The sequence below is a fragment of the Mus musculus genome, chromosome 8, assembly GCF_000001635.26.
Source record: "Mus musculus strain C57BL/6J chromosome 8, GRCm38.p6 C57BL/6J".
NCBI classification, from domain to species: Eukaryota; Metazoa; Chordata; class Mammalia; order Rodentia; family Muridae; genus Mus; species Mus musculus.
In genome coordinates, this window is record NC_000074.6 from 33,676,352 (window position 1) to 33,698,162 (window position 21,811).

Below are 21,811 nucleotides of genomic sequence, written 5' to 3' on the forward strand. Positions count from 1 at the left end.
GCCTCACCCAGGACGGGGAGTCTTGGGAGACCCTTGACATAGCACTTGAGTCTCTGGGACAAGGGAGGTCTTCTCACTTCCAGTGTCCACTTCTCTACAGCGCAAACAGCAAATGACAGTTTACCTACATACATATACCACACTTCCCCTGTTACTCCTTCTGGAAAGTATCTGCCAGAGATACTGCTCTTAGTTGTTCCAGATTCGGCGAGCTGATGATCAAGATTAACCATTACAGAAGACTAAGACAGGGGCATTGCCTTAAGTTTGAGGCCAACCTGGACTGCAGAGTGAGATCCTGTTTTTAAACTAAACAGTACCCCAAAGAATACAGGCAAGGAGCCTGTGGTGCCAATGTGCTGGCTGCCCTCTGTAGCACTCTACATAAACATGCTTTCCCTTCTGAAGAGTAAAGTAATTAAAATAAAATGTGCCGTTGGATGTTGCCAAAAGGAGAAAAGGATGCGGAGGGTTCCTGCGGTGGTCTGGGTTATCGCTCTGTGCCGATAAGAGTGCTTGCTTAGCAGGCGTGAGGCCTCAGTTCAGTTTCCAGCAGTGCAAAAAATAAATAAATAAATAAACCATTAAACACCTGATGTGGTTGGGGGCCTGGAGCAATGGCCCAGCTGTTAAAGAACACTCGGTGCTCTCCCTGCAGAACTGAGGTCCGATTCTAGCACCCACAGAGTAGCTTACAACCTTCCATAACTTCAGTTCCAGGGGCTCCAGTGCCCCCTTCTGGTCTCTGTGGGCACTGCATGCACATGGTGCACATAGATGCATGCAGGTAAAACACATCCATAAATATATATAATAGTATATATAAAACAAGTATATAGATGTGATATTTAAACCTCTAGTGGTAGGGCTAAAAAGATGACTCGGTGCTTAGGAGCACTTTTTGCTCTTGCAGGGGACTGGGGTTCAGTTCCCAGCACCCATATACAGGCTCACGACTAACTTTAACTTCAGTTCTAGGGGATTCAGCACCCTCTTCTAGCCTCTGCAGGCACTGCATACATAATATACACAGACATACATGCAGGTAAAACACTTATACCCATAAAGTAAAATAATAATAATAATAACAACAACAATAACAAGCAAAACAGTAACAATAGAAACCTAATAGTTGATTCTGTCTATAGAGAGAAGAGTAGGGGCATAGGATGGGGAAGAGTTCTTATGTCAGTCTTCCCTCAAGGGTACTCTCCCCTGATGCATGTATGCATCTGCCCATCCATCCACCCACCCACCCACCCATCCATCCATCCATTCATCTATCCATACTGGGGATTGAACTCAGAACCTTACACCTGCCAACCACATACATCACCTCCCCAGGCTCAGCCTCACTTTTTAAATGATTTAAAATCTACCTTCATTAATTGAAATAATAAAAATAGATACAACTTCTAAAGTAAGCTTCCTAAGACACCAGATGGTGAAGGCATAGTGTGTTGAGGTAGGTGCTTACCGCTTTAATTGGTGGTTTGTAGCAGGGCCTAAAAACGAGGCGGACTAAAGTCCCATGCAGTGGCCAGCTTTACTCAGAGCATCAGACAATTCATGCCACGGGTTAAGAAGAGCGATGCCATGCTCGGACTGTGTTCTGACAGTAGGGAGGATCTGTAGACACAGGCATGACCCAGGAAGAAAGGGACTCTCTGTTAGAATTATGTGCTGAGAGAGAGAACAGCCAGAAGACTGTCATGAAGACATCTTTGAAGGATGTTCAGCCAAGTCAGTCAGTTGGACAAGCACTGACGTCTTGAAGCAAGTGTTTCGAGCTGTGCCTAGAATTAAGTTACAGGTGAAACACGGAGACTCATCCGTAACTGCGGCAGATCATTTTTGGCTTGTGATCAGTGACAGGATCCGTGTGATGTCCAGAAACTAAGCTGGCAGCGACTGTATGGAGAGAGAATCTCGAGGCTGGAAACTGTTGGGAGGTGGCTGTCTGCGGGAACTCTCAGCCCCGTTCTGAAGGCGGTCGCCAAGCCTTCTACTTGGATTAGGGGGCACAGGCTGAAGAGAGCCCACGAAAAGTCAGGTGCTGTGTGTTACTGACTTAAAGATGTGTTACAAAACATACTCTTCACTGAGACCAGCCCGGGTGTGCCACATGCCCATGACACTTAGATTTGGGCAGGATATCCGATAGCCGATGAGATGCGGGGCAGGTGTTAGAGAGAGTCACACACAACAGCTCAAGGCAGTGTCCGGATTATTAAGGCAGTGTCCGGATTATTAGGGGAAGGCGCTCAGCTCCTTTCACTAAGATGGTGAGAGGCTGGAGATTTCATTCTAAAAGAACAGGTTAGCGTCCTTATTCTGAGAGCTGAGACTATGAAATGCTCCAAAGTCTAACGTTTGAGTGTTGACATACCACAGTCAGAAAATTCTGCCCAGGAAACCTTCATTTCATGTTCAGAGTTAAAGTGTTGTACGAGTACCTCTGTGTTACTTGCCCCTCGCTCCCATACAGCTAGGTCTTGAAGCCCAGACTGGCCTCTAGTCCATTCTCTACTTTGAGTTCCTCATCCTCCTGCCTCCGTGCCCCCAGTGCTGGGATGACAGGCCTATGCCATCATGCCCAGTTTATTATGGACAATTGAATCTCGGGCTGCATTCCTAAAACACCTGGCTTAGTTAGCGTTTCTATTGCTGCGATAAAACACTAGGACCAAAAGCAACTTGGGGAGGAAATGGAAAGGTTTCTGTCACCTCACAGACTGTGGTTCATCTCCAAGGGAAGTCAGGGAGAAAGTGGGAACCAAGAGGGAGGAGCTGAAGCAAAGGCCTCGGAGGAACACTGCTGACCGCTTACTCGCATGGCTTGGTCAGCCTGCTTTCTCACACAGCCCGGGCCACCTGTTCACAGTAATGGTAATTTTAAAAAATGCCCCCGTAGACATAACCCCAAGTCTGAAAAAAATTCTGAAATTTGAAATTGTGGCCTCGAGTGTTGCAGAAAAGGGACAAATACGGAGCGGGGCAGTTGTAAACATGGAACTGGAATATTTGAGGAGGAATCAGTACCGCAACACTGTGTAGTCATGAAGAAAAATGGTGGAAGCCATGGGGTGGGGGCTGGGGGTGGCGGTGCACGCCTTCAAGCTCAGCACTTGGGAGGAGAGGCAGGCGGATTTCTCGTGAGTTTGAGGTCAGTCTGGTTTACCAAGTGAGTTCCAGGACAGCCAGGGCTATGTAGCGAGGCCTTATCTCACAGAGAAAGAAGGGGAAGGAGGCAAAGGGGGCCAAGACCTAGCTGCTGGCTTCCTGCCTTCACTTGGGGTTGGAGGTAGAGCAGAGCTGTCAGTCCGTTCATGACGCTGACAGGATCTTGGTCCTTTGGGGAAATCTGAATCTACTTACCCATCACTGTTCCTGTTTCTTGAAATGAATGTAAAATATAGACTCCAGAAAGGCATGTTCTCAGTAGAGGTCTAACAAAGCTGTCAACAGTGCATTTTCTTTTCTTTTTTTTTAAAGATTTATTTATTTTTATTATATGTAAGTACACTGTAGCTGTCTTCAGACACTCCAGAAGAGGGAGTCAGATCTCATTGCGGATGGTTGTGAGCCACCATGTGGTTGCTGGGATTTGAACTTTGGACCTTTGGAAGAGCAGTCAGGTGCTCTTACCCACTGAGTCATCTCACCAGCCCCCAAAACAGTGCATTTTCTGAGAGTTGTTTGGTTCTTGAATAAGTTGGGTTCTGGCTAAACATGACCGCTCATACCCCAAATCTCCAATGCTCAGGAGGCTAAGGCAGGATTGCCATGAGTTTGAGGCTAGCAGGGCTACCTAGTAAATCCCAGGTCAGTCTAGATTACAATGTGCAACCTTTATCTCATCCCTGGAAAATAAGTTTAAGTTTATCACTCTGTGGTGTTTCTCTACATAGGCGCCAGCCTGGGGATCACCAGTGATGGCTTCTTTCAGCTGGAGGACTTGCCCAGGTGAGCAGATCTGACCTCAGGGATGCTGTGTTCTCTCTCTCCTGGGAACCCGGTTCACGCTTTCCCGCCCCGCCTCCCTTTCTGAGTTGCCCATGCTGTCTTGAACTCAAACTCTCAGTTCACTCACCTGTCTCAGCATGATCTACCCTAAGTGTTTCGGCTTCACGGAGGTGATGCAAGTGAGCACCCAGACAGTGGTCATGACGCCATTGCGTTTGGATGATATAAATACACACACGATCCTTCAGACCCACCCCCGAGCAAGCTCCATTACAGATACTTGCCCATTTCGTATTTTAGAACCACTCAGTATACTTTTATTGATATGAATACAAGCTTGATGAATGAGTTCATTCAGGCCATTAAAAAGGAAGGCTCTTCCTCTAAATACTTTCCCCTTGTGTTGCAACAGTGGGCGGGGCATGTTGGGAGCCTTGGAAAACCTGCAGCCTGAAAATCTTTCTGCCTCAGCCTGGAAGCGAGCCTTAAGCGACAGCATTTCTCCGACCTCGATCCAGACATTCATTCGAGCATTTAGCGGAGGCTTAAGCTCTTTTGTTAGATCAAAATGAATTCAGGAAGTTGAGTTCAACTGCTGCCTGGGCCACCCAAATGCCAGGATTACCGTCATTAGCCACCATGCCTGACTTAAACCGGCTTTCTTAAATTGGCCTTTGATCATGCTACAAGGATTAATAGAACTGAATAATGACCAAGGAGAAGTCCCCAGCCCTGAAGATAATGGTTCTGTTAGGTTTCCATATGGAAATTGGGAGGAGTTGAGGACTAGGCTCAGCTATGTATTAGCCGACTGGGATACAGAGACTGTCTCTAAAAAAAAAAATGAATAAATGAAAACAGGACACAAGGAATTTAAATGCAAATAACATCTTTCTTCTATGAGGGAAATTCTGTTTTGTTCTGATTGTGAATGCGGACTTGCTGTGTAGTTCTGGATGCCCTGGAGCTCGCACCAGGCTGCCGCTGCTTTCACAGGCTGGAATCACAGGTGCACGTCGCCGTGTTGCTCATAACGGTTAACGGTTGTGGAGGCTGAGCAGAGGCGCTGAGGGACACATGGGAGTCCGTGCATCTAACGCCGTTCCAAATCAGTTTAAGAAACGGTCGCCCTTCGCTTTCCTTTCAGCCGCAGCGTCATCGTGGGGGCCGGGTACATTGCTGTGGAGATCGCGGGCATCCTCTCTGCCCTGGGCTCCAAGACATCTCTTATGATCAGGCATGATAAGGTAAGTCCTGTCTCCTCCTGTCCCCTTTCATTGACTTTCTTTTTCCCTAGAGGAAAGTTTAAAAAAAAAAAAAAACTATAGGAATTACCTAATTTTTAAATTTTTAAATTTTAGTTTAATTATTATGTATAGATGATAGGTATGTGTGAGTGTAGATGGGTGTATACTGTGCTACCTGGGCTGAGGTCAGAGGACAACTTTTGGGAGTAATTCTTCTTTCCACTGGCTTCTGGGCAAACTTACACAAATGCTTTTACCTGTAAATTTCACCTTGATAGCTTTCACAGTGTGCAAAGTCGGTCCCAGCACATACCCTTTAAACAGCTTCCCTTTACTATCCGGATGGTGTTCCATGCCCAATATCTCTTTCTTAACAGAATCAGGCTCACTTTGATATTTGACTCTTCAGTAGGACAGTGCTTTAGTTCCTCTCAGTTGCCATGATCCCCCAGCAGGACCAAAGGCACCGTGTAGAAGGAGTTTATTGTGGCTTATGGCTCCAGAGGGAAAAGAATCTGTTATGGCAGGAAATCGTGGCCGGAAATGGTAGGCATGACGGCCAAAGCTGAGAGTTCAGCCACAAGCAGGAAACAGGAAGTGTCCTGAGGCCTTATATCCTCAAAGCTGGTCCTCTAGTGAGGCTGCACCTCTTAAACTTCTCGCCAACCATCAGTACTAACAGGAAACCAAGTCCTGAAATATCTGAGTCTGTGTGGGACACTCATTCAAACCACTACAGGCAGTATGGCCAGCTTTCGTAGTGCAACAGTCTCTAAAATAAGACATACAGTACAATCTAAAAATACACTGATTTGACCCTTGCATGCTAAGAAGTGATGATAGTAATATGGAATGGTAGATATATGTAATGGAACTATATGTTTCTGTAAGAGCAATAAAAGCGCTGCAGGTCCTAACATAAGAGTAGTCGTAAATGTGACCTTTGACGGTCACTGGCACCAGTCGGCTCTAATCAGGTTTTCTTCCTTCCCCACCGTCCGTCCCCCGGCTGCCCATGGCAAATGCAGGTACTGAGAAATTTTGATTCACTCATCAGTTCCAACTGCACCGAGGAACTGGAGAATGCCGGCGTGGAGGTGTTGAAGTTCACACAGGTACGTGCATGCGGCCTGTCAGTCACATTCAGGGATAAGGGTAGAACAGGAGGAGAGCCTGGGGGAGGGCTCGACCACTGAGCTGCCTGCCCCTCGGCAGCCCACACCCCCTTGTTGTATATGTTTGTGCTTTGTGGTGAGTTGTTGTTGTTGTTGTTGTTGTTGTTGTTGTTGTTGTTGTTGTTTGATGGTCACTCGACAGGATCTTGCTTTGCAGTCCAGGCTGGACTTGAACTCAATGAGCCTCCTTCTTCAGCCTCCCAAGTGCTGGTGTTAACAGACGTGCACTGCCACACCCAGCTTCTGCCAAATGTTTTCTGTCTTAAAAAGCTGTATTTCATATTCATGAAGTCAAGGTATAAAAGACAAGAAAGCTGGCTATTGAGTCTTGAACTAAAACTTTGAGGGTGGGGGAAGGGGGCTTCAAGACAAGGTTTCTCTGTGTATCCCTGGCTGTCCTGGAGCTAACTCTGTAGACCAGGCTGGCCTCAAACTCAGAAATCCTCCTGCCTCTGCCTCCCGAGTGCTGGGATTAAAGGCGTGCATCACCACTGCCTGGCACATCCTTATTTTTCAGATTTTTCAAGACATGGCAAGAAATCAAATTTCCAAGTGTATGGTTTTTAAAAAGTATTTTATCTATTTTATTTAACCAAAGCATTACCAAAGTATTTTCTTTCCCAGGAAATTACTTACTTTCAGTGGAATTTTTCTAGAGAGTTAGCCTCTTCAGGTCTGTGCTACCCTTTCAGCGTAGCCTGTGTTGAGTAGAGTAATCAATGACTGTGCTTTGAGGATGCGGAGATGAAGGCGTTCCCATCAGTACCACTTTGGAGACCTTTGTTAAGCGATGAGCTGGGTACGTGTAGGGACGGTCTCTACAGCTGCACATCCATCCACAGCTGGATTGTAAATATATGAAATAAAAGGGTGTCTCTACTGACACGTAAGGGTTTTGTTTTGTTTTTTTAATGCATTCTTCTCTAAATGATACAGACTAACAAACAACTCTAACATGACATTTACATGTGCTTGGCGTGATAAACAGCCTGAAGTTGATTTGAAGTATTCAGGATGCACTCCGGTTATAGGGGGGTGGCAGCTCACAGCTGTCTGTAACTTCAGTTCCAAGGGATAGGATGCCCTCTTCTGGCCTCTGGGCATGGCACACAGGTGGTGCACAAGACATACATGAAATCAACACACACACACACACACAAGTAAACTTGGAGGGGAGGCCAGAGGTGTTGAGTTTCTCTAGAGGTGTTCTTACAGGCAGTTACGAGCTTCCCATCATGCTTGGAACCAAACTCAGGTCCTCTGACCACCTCGCCGGCCTCAGAAATAAATAGATAGATAGACAGATAAATAGATAAAGAAAGAGAGAGAGAACAAGCAAGCACGTAAACAAATAAATATATTTATATATATTTAATGTTGTAGCATTTCTGTGCTGGCTTAGTGACTGTGAAGATACACCATGACCAACTTAATAAAAGAAAGCATTTAATTAATTGGGGGCTTGCTTACAGTTTCAGAGGTTAAGTTCCTGATCACCATTATGGGATCATGGCAGCAGATAGGCAGGCATGTTCTGGAGCAATAGTTACGAGATGACATCTTAGCCACAAGCAGCAGGCAGAGACAGACAGACAGACAGACCTACTGAAAACTCAAAAGTCCATTCCCAGGGATATACCCCCCTCCAACATGGCTCACACTCCTGATCCTTTCTGAAAGAGTTCTACCACCTAGGGATTGTGTTGGGAGCCAGGCCAACCCAAGGCTTTCCCTGAGGCCCTGATGGATGGGAAAGGAACACAATTCTTGCCTAACACCCAGAATATGCTTGGCAAGGTCAGTAATGGCCTGAAGCCAGGGCCTGGGGGAGCTGCGGCTTCAGATTCTGGGAACCCAACTCTTCACCCTTACGGAGGGTATCAGTCAGTCCCCAGGCTGCTGTGTGCTCTGTCCGTGACTTGATTAGCCTGCTGACCTTGTCCCCTTGTGTGATAGTTTTGGCTGATACTGTCCCATGTTCTCCCTGCAAATAGAATACATAATGTTACAATTCTTAAACTGTAATGGACCATTAGCTCATACAGACTTCCTTATCCAAGCGTTCGGTTATTTCCCATCCCTCCCTCTGCCTCAGCATCTTTCCACTCAGTGCCCTTATTCTTGTGGGTTCAGGTCAGGACCAAGGTCAGGCCCCCATGGGGGCCATTCTCTTTTAAACCATCACATAGGACGACGTAAGCCAGCATTCTAGGCTGTTGGAAGAATCAGGCATTCAAGGAAACAGGCCTTGCTCTGGGGAGTTTGGTAAACTAAATACCTGTTTCAGCTATAAGTAAATGTTAAAAACTCTAACTGGGTATAATGGACCAAGCTTGTAAAACCAGCACAGTTTCTGGGGCAGAAAAATTGTTAATGGACTTAAGGACAGCCTGGGATATAGATTGAGATTCTGTCTCAAAGCAGAACAGAAAACACAAAGATCTGGTTTTTCTATGTACCTGGTGGCTTAGGTCTGAACTCCCAGCTACTCTGTAGGAGTATCATGAGTTAGTTCAAGGCACGTCTGAACTATGGAGTAAGTTTAAGGCCAGCCTATGCCATTAGTGAGATCCCATCCCAAAATAAGTAAAAAAGAGTGTGTGTGTGTGTGTGTGTGTGTGTGTGTGTGTGTGTGTGTGTGTGTGTGTGTCTAGCTCAGTGGTTGGATGCTTGCCTAGCGTGAATAGAGTCCTAGGTTCAGTCTCCAGTACGGGGGTAGGGGGAGTCCAGTGTCCCCTTGCTTTGCTTTAATCTGCCTTCTCCCCTCTCCTCCCACACATACTTAGCACTTTTTTTTTTAATAGGTTAAGGAAGTAAAAAAGACATCATCAGGCCTGGAGCTCCAAGTGGTGACTTCCGTGCCTGGTAGGAAGCCCACCACGACCATGATTCCAGATGTTGACTGCCTGCTCTGGGCCATTGGACGGGACCCAAATTCTAAGGGCCTGAATCTGAATAAAGTGGTACGTTTGTGGGTTTATTGATTCATAATTAATAATGATTGATAACTGGCCCGCCGGCCTCCTGATGGCGCTGTGGCGATCGCATCCCCATCCCTGTGCTTTGTTGTGAAGCTCTTGCTTTGGATGCCCCTCCTTTCTAGAGTGCTCACGCCAGGCTGGGTATCTGGTCAGATTGGAGAGGTCTGGTCCAGATGGTGCAGCCGTTTCCGGACTGACTTCCTTCTAGAAGACTTCTAAACGTTGGGGTTAGTGGATATGCGCTACCACAACTTCCCGCCCACTTCCCCGTCCTCTTCTCCATCTCCCTTCTTTTTGGCAGTGAGAAAGAATTGAATTCGGAGCATCCCATATGCTAACCAGGTTCTCTGCCATGAAGTGTGGTCTTAGCCCTCCGTTTCTTCTTTCTTTTTTTAGAGACATGTTCTCACTAAGTTACCTAGGCTAGCCTTGAACTCAGTCTATAGCCCAGGCTGGCTTGGCAGGTTTCCTGCTTCACTCCCGAGTGGCCTGGGTTACAGATTTGCATCACCAGTGCCTGTCTTTTGAGACAGGATCTTTCGTAGTCCAGGCTAGCCTCATTCTCCATAAAGAACCGAGGAACTTCTGGGCCTTCTGCTTGCACTTCCCAAGTGCTGGGATCCTAGTCCTGAGCCATGGGGCCTGGAGCCTTCAGCATTTGAATGAATGAAATATCTAGGAAGGGGCTTGGCTTGTTTTCAGCCTTTAATGAAGTCTAATGAAAACTTAGATATTCAGATGGGATGTTTGTAGGTCCCCTATTCAAGTATATTTGCTGGATTTTTTTTTATTGTGTTTATTTATTTGTGAGAGTCTGTGTATGTCTATGCTGTGTGCCTGTGTGCAGGCCAGATAACAGCTTGCAGAACTCCGCTCTTTCTTTCCACCCTGTGGGTCCTGGGTATTGAACTCAGGTCATCGGGCTTGTCAGCAAGCACCTTTACCACTGAGCCACCCTGTCGGCCCTCTGTGAAGAGCATGTCTCTCTCTCTCCTGCTCTTTTATTTGCTGAATTTGAAGAATCATTTCTGGCAAACTAAGTACTGGTTTCCTTGTAGCCCTTTATGTGTATGTGTGATTTACTGTTTAGTTTGTGAGACCCCTCTCTTCCCAGTTTTTGTCCTTATGTGTTGAATCTGTGTGTGTGTTCGTGGATGTATGTGCGTTGCATGTAGTGGCCAGAGACTGACATTGGTGTCTTCCTCAGTTGCTCTCCTCACTGTTTGAGAGAATCTGTCTCTTTCTGAATGTATAGCTTGCCCATGGTCAGCAGGCACCCAGGGACCCTCTTGTCCCCACCTCCCCAGTTCTGTGATTACGGATGCCAATGGCTTGTCCATCCGGGATGGGGATTGAATTCAGGTCTTCTTGCTTGCCTAGCAAGTTCTTTACCTACAGAACTATCTTCCTAACTTCACGTTTCAATTATTATTTTTTTAAAGATTTCCTTCCTTCCTTCCTTCCTTCCTTCCTTCCTTCCTTCCTTCCTTCCTTCCTTCCTGTGGAACACTGTAGCTGTCTTCAGACACCCCAGAAGAGGACATCAGATCTCATTACAGATGGCTGTGAGCCACTATGTGGTTGCTGGGATTTGAACTCCGGACCTTCAGAAGAGCAGTCAGGACTCTTAACCGCTGAGCCATCTCTCCAGCTCCACCCCCCTTTTTTCCCCTACCTTTCAATTCTTATCCTCCCACATCTACTTCCCAGGTTCTGGGGTGGCAGGCATACCCTGATGATGGGATCAAACCCAGGGCTTCAGCATGCCGGACAGGCGTTCTGCCAACCTACCTGCCTTCCCAGCTTACAGGAAGGTCCATTGTCATCTTATTAATAGTTCAGATAGGCCTGTTGAATGCAGGTTGAATGACTACCGTGTGCCAGGTCATGACAGCACATTGCTCATCTAGTCAACCTTGCCAGTAACACGGGTGAGGAAGCCAGGGAACAGGGTCAGTAGATGACTCGCCAAGCTGGCACAGGAGTCTGGCCAACTCACTACTGTGTTTTTGCGGCCAAGTTGAACTCATATTTGCAGTAAAGGCTCAAATATATGTTGCGAAATAGTTACATAGGTAACATCTCACATTTAGTGAGTGACAAGGTAGGAATTTAGCCCAGTCTGTCTGGGTCCAAAGAATCTGTCTGTCTGTATGTCTGTCTGTCTCTTTCAGTGGCGATGGGAGTCAGGGCCTGGTACAGACAAAGCATGTGCTGTACCATAGAGCCTTATCCCATCTCCAAAGATTGTATTCGTGTGTGTGTGTGTGTGTGTGTGTGTGTGTGTGTGTGTGTGAATTCTATTATACATGTAATATAGGTTATATAATTAATATATATGGATACGTATGGATATAGATTTATATAAATAAATACAGATATTCATTTGTTCGTCTGTTTGTTTTTGAGGCTAGGTCACTGTGTAGCCATAGCTGGCCTTGGGATTGGCTGAGTAGACCAGGTTGGCCTCCAGCTCAGTGTCTGTTCTTCGGCACTGTGCCAGGATGTTTCTTCCTCTCCTTCACACTGGAACACTATTTCTCTCAGATCTGCAAAGCTACAAAGTAAACCTAACACTTCTTAGAGGAGAGGTGACTCAACAGAAAAGGAAGTATATTCGGTTGTGTAAAACTGTAGAACACAAACTTTGCTTAAATTGTTAAAGATAAGATGGTGACCGTTCAGGTTGTTACCCTCTAGATAACCGAGATAGCTTTTTATGGCTGTGATAAGACACCATGACCAAAGCCACCTGGGGAGGGATGGGTTTATTTCAGCTTATAATTCATAGAACGGCATCCTGAGAAGTCAGGGCAGAGACTCCGGGCAGGAACCTGGCGGCAGGAGCTGGTGCAGAGGCCTTAGAGGAAGAGCTAAGCACTGTGCTCTGGCTCGCTTCTAATCATTTGTTCAGCCTGCTTTCTTACACTAGGCACCCTTATCTGCCGGGGGATGGCCCCGCCCCCAGTGATCTGGTGCTACCCACATCAGTCACTAAGCCCTGTAGGCTTGTCCACAAGCCAGTGTAGTGGGAACATTTCCTTAGCTGAAGTTCTCTCTTTCCAAAGGCCCCTGTGCAAAGTTGAACAGAACACTAGCAAGTCCTAGCAAGCACTTAATACCTTAGCGCTGTTTCAGAGGAACGCCAGAGCATGATAGGATATCCCCTTCTTTTCCTGCTTTCCTTTTTTTTTTTTTTTTTTTTTTTTGGTGGGGGTTGGTTTCAAGACAGGCTTTCTCTGTCCTGAAACTCACTCTGTAGACCAGGCTGGCCTCGAACTCAGATCTGCCTGCTTCTGCTTCCCAAATACTGGGATTAAATGGACAAGCCACCACCTCACTGCTCTTTTTCCTTTTTCTGTTGGTTTTTTTTTTTTTTTTTTTTTCTGTCATTCCTTTTCATGTTTGCTGGATTGGTCTCATCCCGTGAAAGCACCCCAGTAGTCGACGTCTTTTCTCTTAAGGAAGCTGTGGGACTTGTCAACTTGGAGTGATCTGCGTGTCGCCGTTAAGACCTGTGCATTTCTGGAGGTGCAGATGTGAAATCAGCCCATCTCAAAGGTCTGATGTATCATTGCAGACGGTGTGGGTATTTACCAGGTGTCCCTTTGTGGTTTTAGGGCATTCAGACGGATGAAAAGGGCCACATCCTAGTAGACGAATTCCAGAATACCAATGTCAAAGGCGTCTATGCTGTGGGAGACGTCTGTGGGAAAGCGCTTCTCACCCCAGGTAAGGTAATGCTTCGTCCTTCCTCAGAAGCGAGGCCCGTGTGTTATGTAAACCTGCCCTGCTTTTCACAGTCACAGTCAAGTCGGCAACTTGACTGTGACTGTGAAAAGCGGTCATTCCTTTGTCATCAAAACTGCGTTGAAGGCGAGGGAGGCTAGATACTGCACATTTGCTGAATAAAATTCACAACTCCTTAGAAAGCTGTGCTTGTTGATTTTTCTCATTGCTGTCACATGATACTGAAAAAGGCCACTTACGGAAGGAAGGGTTTGTCTTGGCACTAGGATCCCCTAGTCCATCATAGCAGGCAGGGCAAGGCAGCAGGAACAGGAGGCTGCTGGTCGCACTGTGTCCACACTCATGAATCAGAGAGAGAGAGAGACAGAGGTTAGTGTTCAACTTGCTTCCTTCTTTTTTCCTCTGTCCAGTCCAAGATGCCAGTCCAAGGAATGGTGCTGTCCATATTCAGGGCAGGTCCACTCTCCTCAGTTAAACCTCTCTGGAAAAGTCCTCATAGACACCTCAGGGCTCTGTCTCACAGTAGATTCTAAATCCAGGCAAGTGGACAAGGAGGATTAACCACCACGAACAGTACATGATGACCAAATTCTAGGATCTTCGTAAAGAATGGTGAGATCCTGAAGTCATCTCACAGACCACACAGACACCGGCCTCAGTCAGACAGGGGTAGTTTGTTGCGCTTTCGCCCCAGGACTGATTAATCAGGGCCGCAGACCAGACTCGGAAGCTGGCTGTGACAAGCCAGGATCCTACAGATCTTTTAAACCTTGAAATCCACAAACATCTGTGCCAAGTTAACTCACCAATCAGTATTTAGGGATATGGTGTTTCCTTAGGAACCTGTCTGTGTTGTACATTTATCTGGTCCTCGTTGGTTGGGGGTATTCAGCTGTGGCAGGGGACTTCTTGCGTCTAGCATTCCTGTCTTAACTTGCCGACCACGATACCAGTTACCCTCGTACATGTCTCCTTCTAACAAGTAGGGTGTCAGTTCCCAGGGAGGTCTTGGAAACTTAAGCTTTACTTGACCCCCTGCTCAAAATGGAAGCCTTATTCCAAATAGCGTCTTTTTCTTATGTTGGGGTCGATCCTAGGGGCAGCTTATTAAAAGCAAATATCATAAACTCTTATACCCAGGTGCAGGAAGTGCTGCCTGGCGGTTGGTTGAGGTCTAGGCTTGTTGTGGCTAACTGTTGTACAAAGCCATTCAAACTGGCTTCTATTGTGATTGGTTTCCAAAGACACCAAAGCACAGAACATAACAGAATCTGTAATTAACTAAAAAGCATGGGAACGTTTCCTTATTAGTAACTGCACAAAATGGCACTGAGTCAGGTACCAGTTACCCAGGCCTTAACATTTTTTACCTAAGCCTTAACCAAGAAGGCCTTTCTTATAGCTTACCCTTGGAAGACTCGTGTCTCAGACAGTTGGCATGCATGGTGCCACCAGCTCTGATGTCCTTGTCCTCCTCATCCCTGTACCTAACCCACTTCAGGAACACACCCAAGACCTTTGCCACCCCTGGCTGCTATGTCATTTTCTGCTCTTGGTCTGTCCTTCCGAGACCTCACCGGACTTCTCAAATGTTCAAAGGTCTTACCTCAGCGCTGGAAGCGTCTTTCTCCATTGTTTTAAATAAAGTGATATATTTATGGCACACAATACGATGTTTTAAAATATTTCCATTTTTTGGAGAGCTTAGTCAACCTAGGTAACATTTATTACCTCACATGCTTTTTTGCAAAAAAAAAAAAATTAAAATCTATTCTTGGTTTTGTTGTTGTTTTGTTTAAAGATTTATTTGCTTGCTTGCTTGCTTGCTTATTTATTTATTTATTTATTTATTTATTTATTTATTTATTTATTTATTTATTTATTTATTATATGTAAGTACCCTGTAGCTGTCTTCAGACACTCCAGAAGAGGTCATCAGATCTTGTTACAGATGGTTGTGAGCCATCATGTGGTTGCTGGGATTTGAACTCGGGACCTTAGAAAGAGTAGTCGGTGCTCTTAACCGCTGAGCCATCTCTCCAGCCCTACTCTTGGCTTTTTTGTCTGGTTTGTTTTTTTTGTTTGTTTGGCTTTTATGGTCTTTCAAGATAGGGTTTCTCTGTGTAGCTCTGGCTGTCCTGGAACTCACTCCCTAGATTAGGCTAGCCTCGAACTCAAAGGTCCACCTGCTTCTGCCTCCCAAGTGCTGGGATTAAAGGCGTGCATAACTACTCTCAATAACTTTTAAGTATTCAATAGGTTGTATACTTGATTGTATATTTGTATCATTAACAGCAGTTACCATGCTGTGCATTAGATCTCTTGAAATACACCCCTGGCGATGGGCAAAGAGACACCTTATGTGTGGTGTTGTTCTTATATCAGCCAGGGGCAGAGCAGATGGCAGGCCTTTGTTCATCCTAGCTTGATGCCTAGCTTGGTGGCCAAAGCTGTTTCATGCCCAGGGCACATAAAATCCTGACGCACGCCTGTTGCTACTATTCAAGCCTAGTGACTACTGTGAAGCAAGCATCTGGGCACCGATACACAAAAGGTGGTTGTGGCATTAGGAGACAGCATGGGTGCCTCTCATCATGCCTGTATTGGGGGTACCAATGTGTGTGCTGAGGTGTAGAAGCTGCAAATGGAAGCTCCCCATATCATCGTGGGCACCCCTGACCGGGTGCTTGATGTACTTAACCGGAGATACTGTCCCCCAAATACATCAAGACGTTCGTACTGGATGAAGCAGTTGAAATGTTAAGCCGTAGGGACAAGGATCAGATCTATGATATATTCCAAAAGCTCTACAGCAACACACAGGTAGTTTTGTTACTGTCTGCTACAATGGTTTCTGATGTCCTTGAGGTGACCAAGAAGTTCATGAGAGACCCTATTCGGATTCTTGCCAAGAAAGAAGAGTTGACCCTGGAGGGTATCAGCCAGTTCTACATCAACATGGAACGAGAGGACTGGAAGCTTGGCACATCGTGTGACTTGTATGGAACACTGCCCATCACCCAGGCAGTCATCTCTATCAACACCAGAAGGAAGGTGGACTGGCTCACTGAGAAGATGCATGCCCGGTATCTCACGGTTTCCGCCATGCATGGAGATAGGGACCAAAAGGAACGAGATGTGATCATGAGGGAGTTCCTGTCTGGCTCTAGCAGAGTATTACCACTGACCTGTTGGCCAGAGGCATTGATGTGCAGCAGGTCTCCTTAGCCATCAATTACAGCCTTCCCACCAACAGGGAAAACTACATCCACAGAACTGGTTGAGGTGGCTGATTTGGCCGTAAGGGTGTGGCTATTAACAAGGTGACTGAAGACAAGAGGACTCTTCGAGACATTGAGACTGTCTACAACACCTGCATTGAAGAGATGCCCCTCAACGTTGCAGACATCGTTTGAGGGGCTGTCCTGCTACCTGGCCCTAGACCAGGGTTCAATCCTGGGGGCAGAGGCCTGAGGAACAGCTGGGGGTGGGGGAGGAGCCAAGGGATGGACATCTTATTTTTGTTTTGTTTCAGGTTTTTTTTTCTCTCTCTCTCTTTGAATAAATGTCACTTTTTGAGGCAAAATAAATAATAAATAAACAAATAAATAAATAAAAATAAATCTCTTGAAATAGTTATCCTAACCAAACTTTTATGTCCTTTGACAAGACTTTGGAAAATATACTCGCATCATATAAAGATGTCTACTACTAGTTTGTCTTGGGAAAAAAAACTTTTTTTTTTTTTTTTTTTGGTTTTTCAAGACAGGGTTTCTCTGTCCTGGAACTCACTTTGTAGACCAGGCTGGCCTCGAACTCAGAAATTCACCTGCCTCTGCCTCCTGAGTGCTGGGATTAAAGGTGTGCGCCACCACACCCGGCTAAAACCCTCTAATTTTATATCAGTAAATTAATAACTGATACACTTTTTGGACTCTGGCCTTTTGAGGGGAAGACATAGGAATGAAAATAGGCTAAACATAAGCAAGCTTTTTAATTAAAAACAAAACAAAACAAAAACCCTTACCGAAGTAGAAATAAAAATGGGCCAAACTGGTTTGTTCTATAAGTATCCTGCCAGATAGCTGATGTCCTCATTTTAGCAGATTAACTTCTAGATGATTAGGAATTTAAGGACGTGTCCCTTTTCTTCATGATAGAATGCACAGAGCAGTAATGCTAGGTCTTCATTATGTTAAAGTAGACATGACGATGACATTGATGAAGAGGTCAGTTAGAGGCGCGCCAGACCAGTAAGTGACTGTTGAAACAGCGCTGCTATGTTAAAATAAAAATTAAAACACATACTGGCTTCCATATCATTGCAGTTGCAATCGCTGCTGGCCGGAAACTTGCCCATAGACTGTTTGAATGCAAACAAGATTCCAAATTAGACTATGACAACATCCCTACTGTGGTCTTCAGCCACCCCCCTATTGGGACCGTGGGGCTCACTGAAGGTAGGTATTTGAAAACGAAGGTAATTTGTGGTTTCCTCTCTAAACTGTGTCATCCCAAATAACTGTCTCCCAGAGTTACAGGAACCCTCTGTTTAGTCTGCAGTTGTAGTTCCCCAGCCAGGAGCACTTGGAAAGAAGATCCGTAAGCCCATGCGGCCCTGTTCCTGGTCCCTCTCCCCCATCCCTCTTCACACTTAAATAACGTAAAAGTTGCCAAAACAAAAAACAAAAAAACCAAGGACTCCTCTGTGTTCTTATTATTTTTCCTTATCATTTCTGCAGCCTATACATATAATGTACATCTTTTTTTTTAAGATTTATTTTATGTATATATGACTACACTCTAGCTGTCTTTAGACACACCAGAAGACAGCATTAGATCCATAAACCACCATGTGGTTGCTGGAAATTGAACTCAGGACCTCTGGAAAAACAGAGGTGCTCTTAACTGCTGAGCCATCTCTCTCCCCATCTTTTTTTTGTTTTTGTTTTTTGTTTTTTGTTTTTTTTCCAGACAGGGTTTTTCTGTGTAGCCCTGGCTGTCCTGGAACTCACTTTGTAGACCAGGCTGGCCTTAAACTCAGAAATCCACCTGCCTCTGCCTCCCAAGTGCTGGTACTAGTAGTATTAAAGGCATGTGCCACTATGCCCAGCTTCTTTTTTTTTTTTTTTTAGGACATGGGTCTTCACTTGCATATAGTTTTAAGATGAGAAAACGTTAAATAATAAAGTTTTATTTAAACTTTAGACTTTGGGCAATTTTTGCCAGCCATCTCAAATATCGTAAATATTGGAACACAGCCCCCCAACTCATAGACCACCCAACACACACACACATAGAGTCCAGAATTCAGTCTAGCATAATTTACTGCAGGCAGCTTGGTCTCATTTAGTCAGAGACGCAGTTCCTCTGTGTCTGACGTGACATGGACATTTATTTTGTAGCGTGCCCTTTACTTTGGTGCGGTTGGATGCTTCCCATTTGTTTGATTCAGGTTTGTTTCTGTCACCCTCTGGTAGCTCTCTGAGATAGTTCTTGATGGATATTTTCATTTTCACACATTGTAGACGAAGCTGTTCATAAGTATGGGAAAGACAATGTGAAAATCTACTCGACTGCCTTTACCCCGATGTATCACGCTGTGACCACGAGGAAGACGAAATGCGTCATGAAGATGGTTTGTGCCAACAAAGAGGAAAAGGTACTGGGAAAATGGGGTCTCTTACAGGTGTTCTGGGCTCCTCATATTTGAAACGAGATTCTGATCCTTCTTAAAAGTGAGATTTCCGCCTTAGCGTTACAGATGTAGTGACTGTTGTAAAGATGAAGGTGACTGGGGACTGGTCCAAAAGCCACAGGGATGCTGGCACAGGGGGCCTGGAAAGATGACCCTGTGGCAAGCACCCACATCAGTTAGGTGGTTCTCAGCCACCTGTGACTGTAGCTCTAAGGGGATGTGGAACCTTCTTCTGGCCTATTGGGGACACCCCTACCCACATGTACAGTTACAGAGACGCAGACAAACACATAAATAAATGTGAAATAAATCTTTTAAAAATGTAGTGGCAAATGTGTTTCAAATATAAGACAAAGCTTCAAGTCATAAAACAATAAGTGGAAGTTTAGTCAGTCGTTTTTTGAAAGTTACTATCTCTCCAGCAAATTTCCCACTTCCCCTACATCTTCCCCAGTGTCTTTTTCGCTGTAGCCACTTCAGTGGGTGTCATGTGATCTCTCAAGAGTTTTGGGTGGAATTTGAGTGGGTTTTATTGCATAATTTTAGAATTAGGTTTAGTTTGGATTCTCAAGCTTATTAAGCCATCTCTTCTAGTTGAATTAAATCCTAAGGAGGAGTGTGGCCTGGCCGTGTGTCAAGGATATGGCTTATGGGACATATTTCTTTTTGCTTGGAATTTTGAAACCGGCTCTTATCACATAGCCAGGTCCAAATAATCCGATCTTGGTGCTTTCAACCTCCCCAGTTATGAGATCCATATACCACATGCCACCAATACCTAGCTGTGACATTACGTTATGAGATGGCTCAACAAGTAGAGGTACTTGCTCGAAGGCCTGATGACCTAACACCGCCAATCGCCTGATTCTGTAGGAGGGCAGAGAGAACTGGCTCCCAGGAGTTTTTCCCCTGACTTCCACCGATACAGAAAATAGCCCATGCGCCTAATCACTCACACCCCTGCATCTGCTCAAGCTCTATCTCCACCCCCTCCCCGCAACACACAGTGAAATAAACATGAGTGCAAATGTATTCTAAGGGGCTGGAGCGATGGCTCAGCGGTTAAGAGCACTGACTGCTCTTCCAGAGGTTCTGAGTTCAATTCCCAGCAACCACATGGTGACCCACAACCATTTGTAATGGGATCTGATGCCCTCTTCTGGTACGTCTGAAGACTGCTACAGTGTACTCATATACATAAAATAAATACATAAATATTTACATGGCCTACGGTTGCCACGTCAGAGTCAGCAGGGCCCTGCCCTTCTCTTCGAATTCTACCATGGTCTCATGCTGGCATGTGGGCTCCCAAGTTCTTTTATAACTAAAATTCAGGAGTTTTTGCTGTTGCAACAGAAATAGGGGTTGAATTATCATAATTGTGTAGTCCCAAAAATATATAATATCATGACTTAACAGAACTGCTGGTGTTCAGCAAGCAGGGAACAGAATTAGCAGGGCCAGGAAGACACAAGTCTGTAGCTATTTGGTTACTGAATGGGCTTAGTTCTTAGAGAAGGAAGGTATGGTGGTGTTGCTCCTGATCTCAGCACCGAGGAGGCTTAGGCAGGAAGATCAGGAGTTTGAGACCGGCCTAGGCTTCTACAGCAAGAGAAGTGCATGGGATAGGAAGAAAAAAGCAGGAGTAAGAAGTGCCTGGGGGCTGGAGAGATGGCTCAGTGGTTAAGAGCAGGGACTGCTCTTCCGGAGGTCCTGAGTTCAAATCCCATCAACCACATGGTGGCTCACAACCATCTATAATGGGATCCGATGCCCTCTTCTGGTGTGTCTGAAGATAGCTACAGTGTAGTCATATACATAAAGTAAATAAATGAAAGGAAGAAAGGAAAGAAGGCAGGCCAAGTGTGCACTGGAAGGAGCCACCGAAGTGGGGCTGCAGAGGACCTGCCTCCTAGGCGTACTTACACTTACTTTGGATATGGAGACCTGACGTCCCTAATCTCTGTTTTCTCGCAGGTGGTTGGCATTCACATGCAGGGGATTGGCTGTGATGAGATGCTGCAGGGCTTCGCTGTAGCGGTGAAAATGGGGGCCACCAAGGCCGACTTCGACAACACAGTTGCCATTCATCCTACCTCTTCAGAGGAGCTGGTCACCCTGCGCTGAGAGCCTGGGGACCCAGGTGGCTAGCGGTGCGACCAGCAGGCCTCCGGGAGGAACCGATCGAGTTTACGCCCAGCTTCTACAGATCTCTGTATTTTAATCAGGAATTTCTGGTGGTGTAAATTTCCAGCTATACACACGCACAGAAGAACTTATGTATCTAATCAGAAGGTTGTTTTGTTAATCCGGGGTTGGTTTTCATTTGATAATATTTATAATTAATATTTTGATTTTTTTGTTGTTGTTTAATTAACAGCCTTGTGTTTGTTGTGTTTTTCTTGCTTTGGCCCCATTCCAAGTTTAAATGTACATGACATACACTCAAGTTAGTGTACCTGATGGATGAATATTGCTGGCTAATTTCTTTTATTTTTTATTTTTTTCCTTTTTTTATGCAGCCCAAGGTGGCCTCAAACAACTCAGAATCCTCCAGCTATAGCCTCATGGGTGCTGGAATTCTAGGCCTGCATGGCCTCTCCTGGCCTAGCTTGCTAGTTTTATATGATGGGAAGTCTGCAGAATATACGTGGTATTTTTGTTCTGTATTGGAAAGCTGCCCCAATGTTACCTCTCTATTCTTGTTTTATTCTTTGCTCTGTGTTAAATGATTTAAAATGGTTTGTGTTATTTTCATGGAACAAAGTGCATTAAAGTTAGACTTGAGGCTGGTTAGGTAAAGGAGAAATGACAGTACATGCAAGACGGAAGGCTGAGGCACTCGGGAGCCCTTTCTTCTTCTGAGTATTCCTGGTTCATTCAGTCATTTCTGTATCTCTGCGTTTGTTTTTTTTTTTTTGTTTTGTTTTTTATGAAAACTGTTCCAAATTTTTGAAATTCACTGCATTGTCTTATAAAATTTATTACGAACTA

General features: G+C 45.3%; 1 protein-coding gene, 1 non-coding gene and 1 pseudogene across 2 annotated transcripts in view; all 3 read left to right on the forward strand.

Annotated features, from left to right (window-relative positions):
• Gsr (glutathione reductase) overlaps positions 1–21,811 on the forward strand; it is a 44,925-nt gene extending 23,114 nt beyond the window's left edge. Inside the window, exons 6-13 of the mRNA NM_010344.4 lie at positions 3,912–3,966; positions 5,114–5,213; positions 6,242–6,328; positions 9,193–9,351; positions 12,990–13,101; positions 17,448–17,579; positions 18,648–18,781; positions 20,795–21,811. Coding sequence (NP_034474.4) covers positions 3,912–3,966; positions 5,114–5,213; positions 6,242–6,328; positions 9,193–9,351; positions 12,990–13,101; positions 17,448–17,579; positions 18,648–18,781; positions 20,795–20,944 — 929 coding nt within the window. The 3' untranslated portion in view covers positions 20,945–21,811. The remainder of the gene's footprint in view (positions 1–3,911; positions 3,967–5,113; positions 5,214–6,241; positions 6,329–9,192; positions 9,352–12,989; positions 13,102–17,447; positions 17,580–18,647; positions 18,782–20,794) is intronic.
• On the forward strand, positions 15,450–15,593 carry Gm24727. The gene has a single exon (XR_003947691.1). It is a non-coding gene; the product is annotated as a small nucleolar RNA SNORA48 (small nucleolar RNA).
• Positions 15,667–16,705, forward strand: Gm17803 (predicted gene, 17803; annotated as a pseudogene).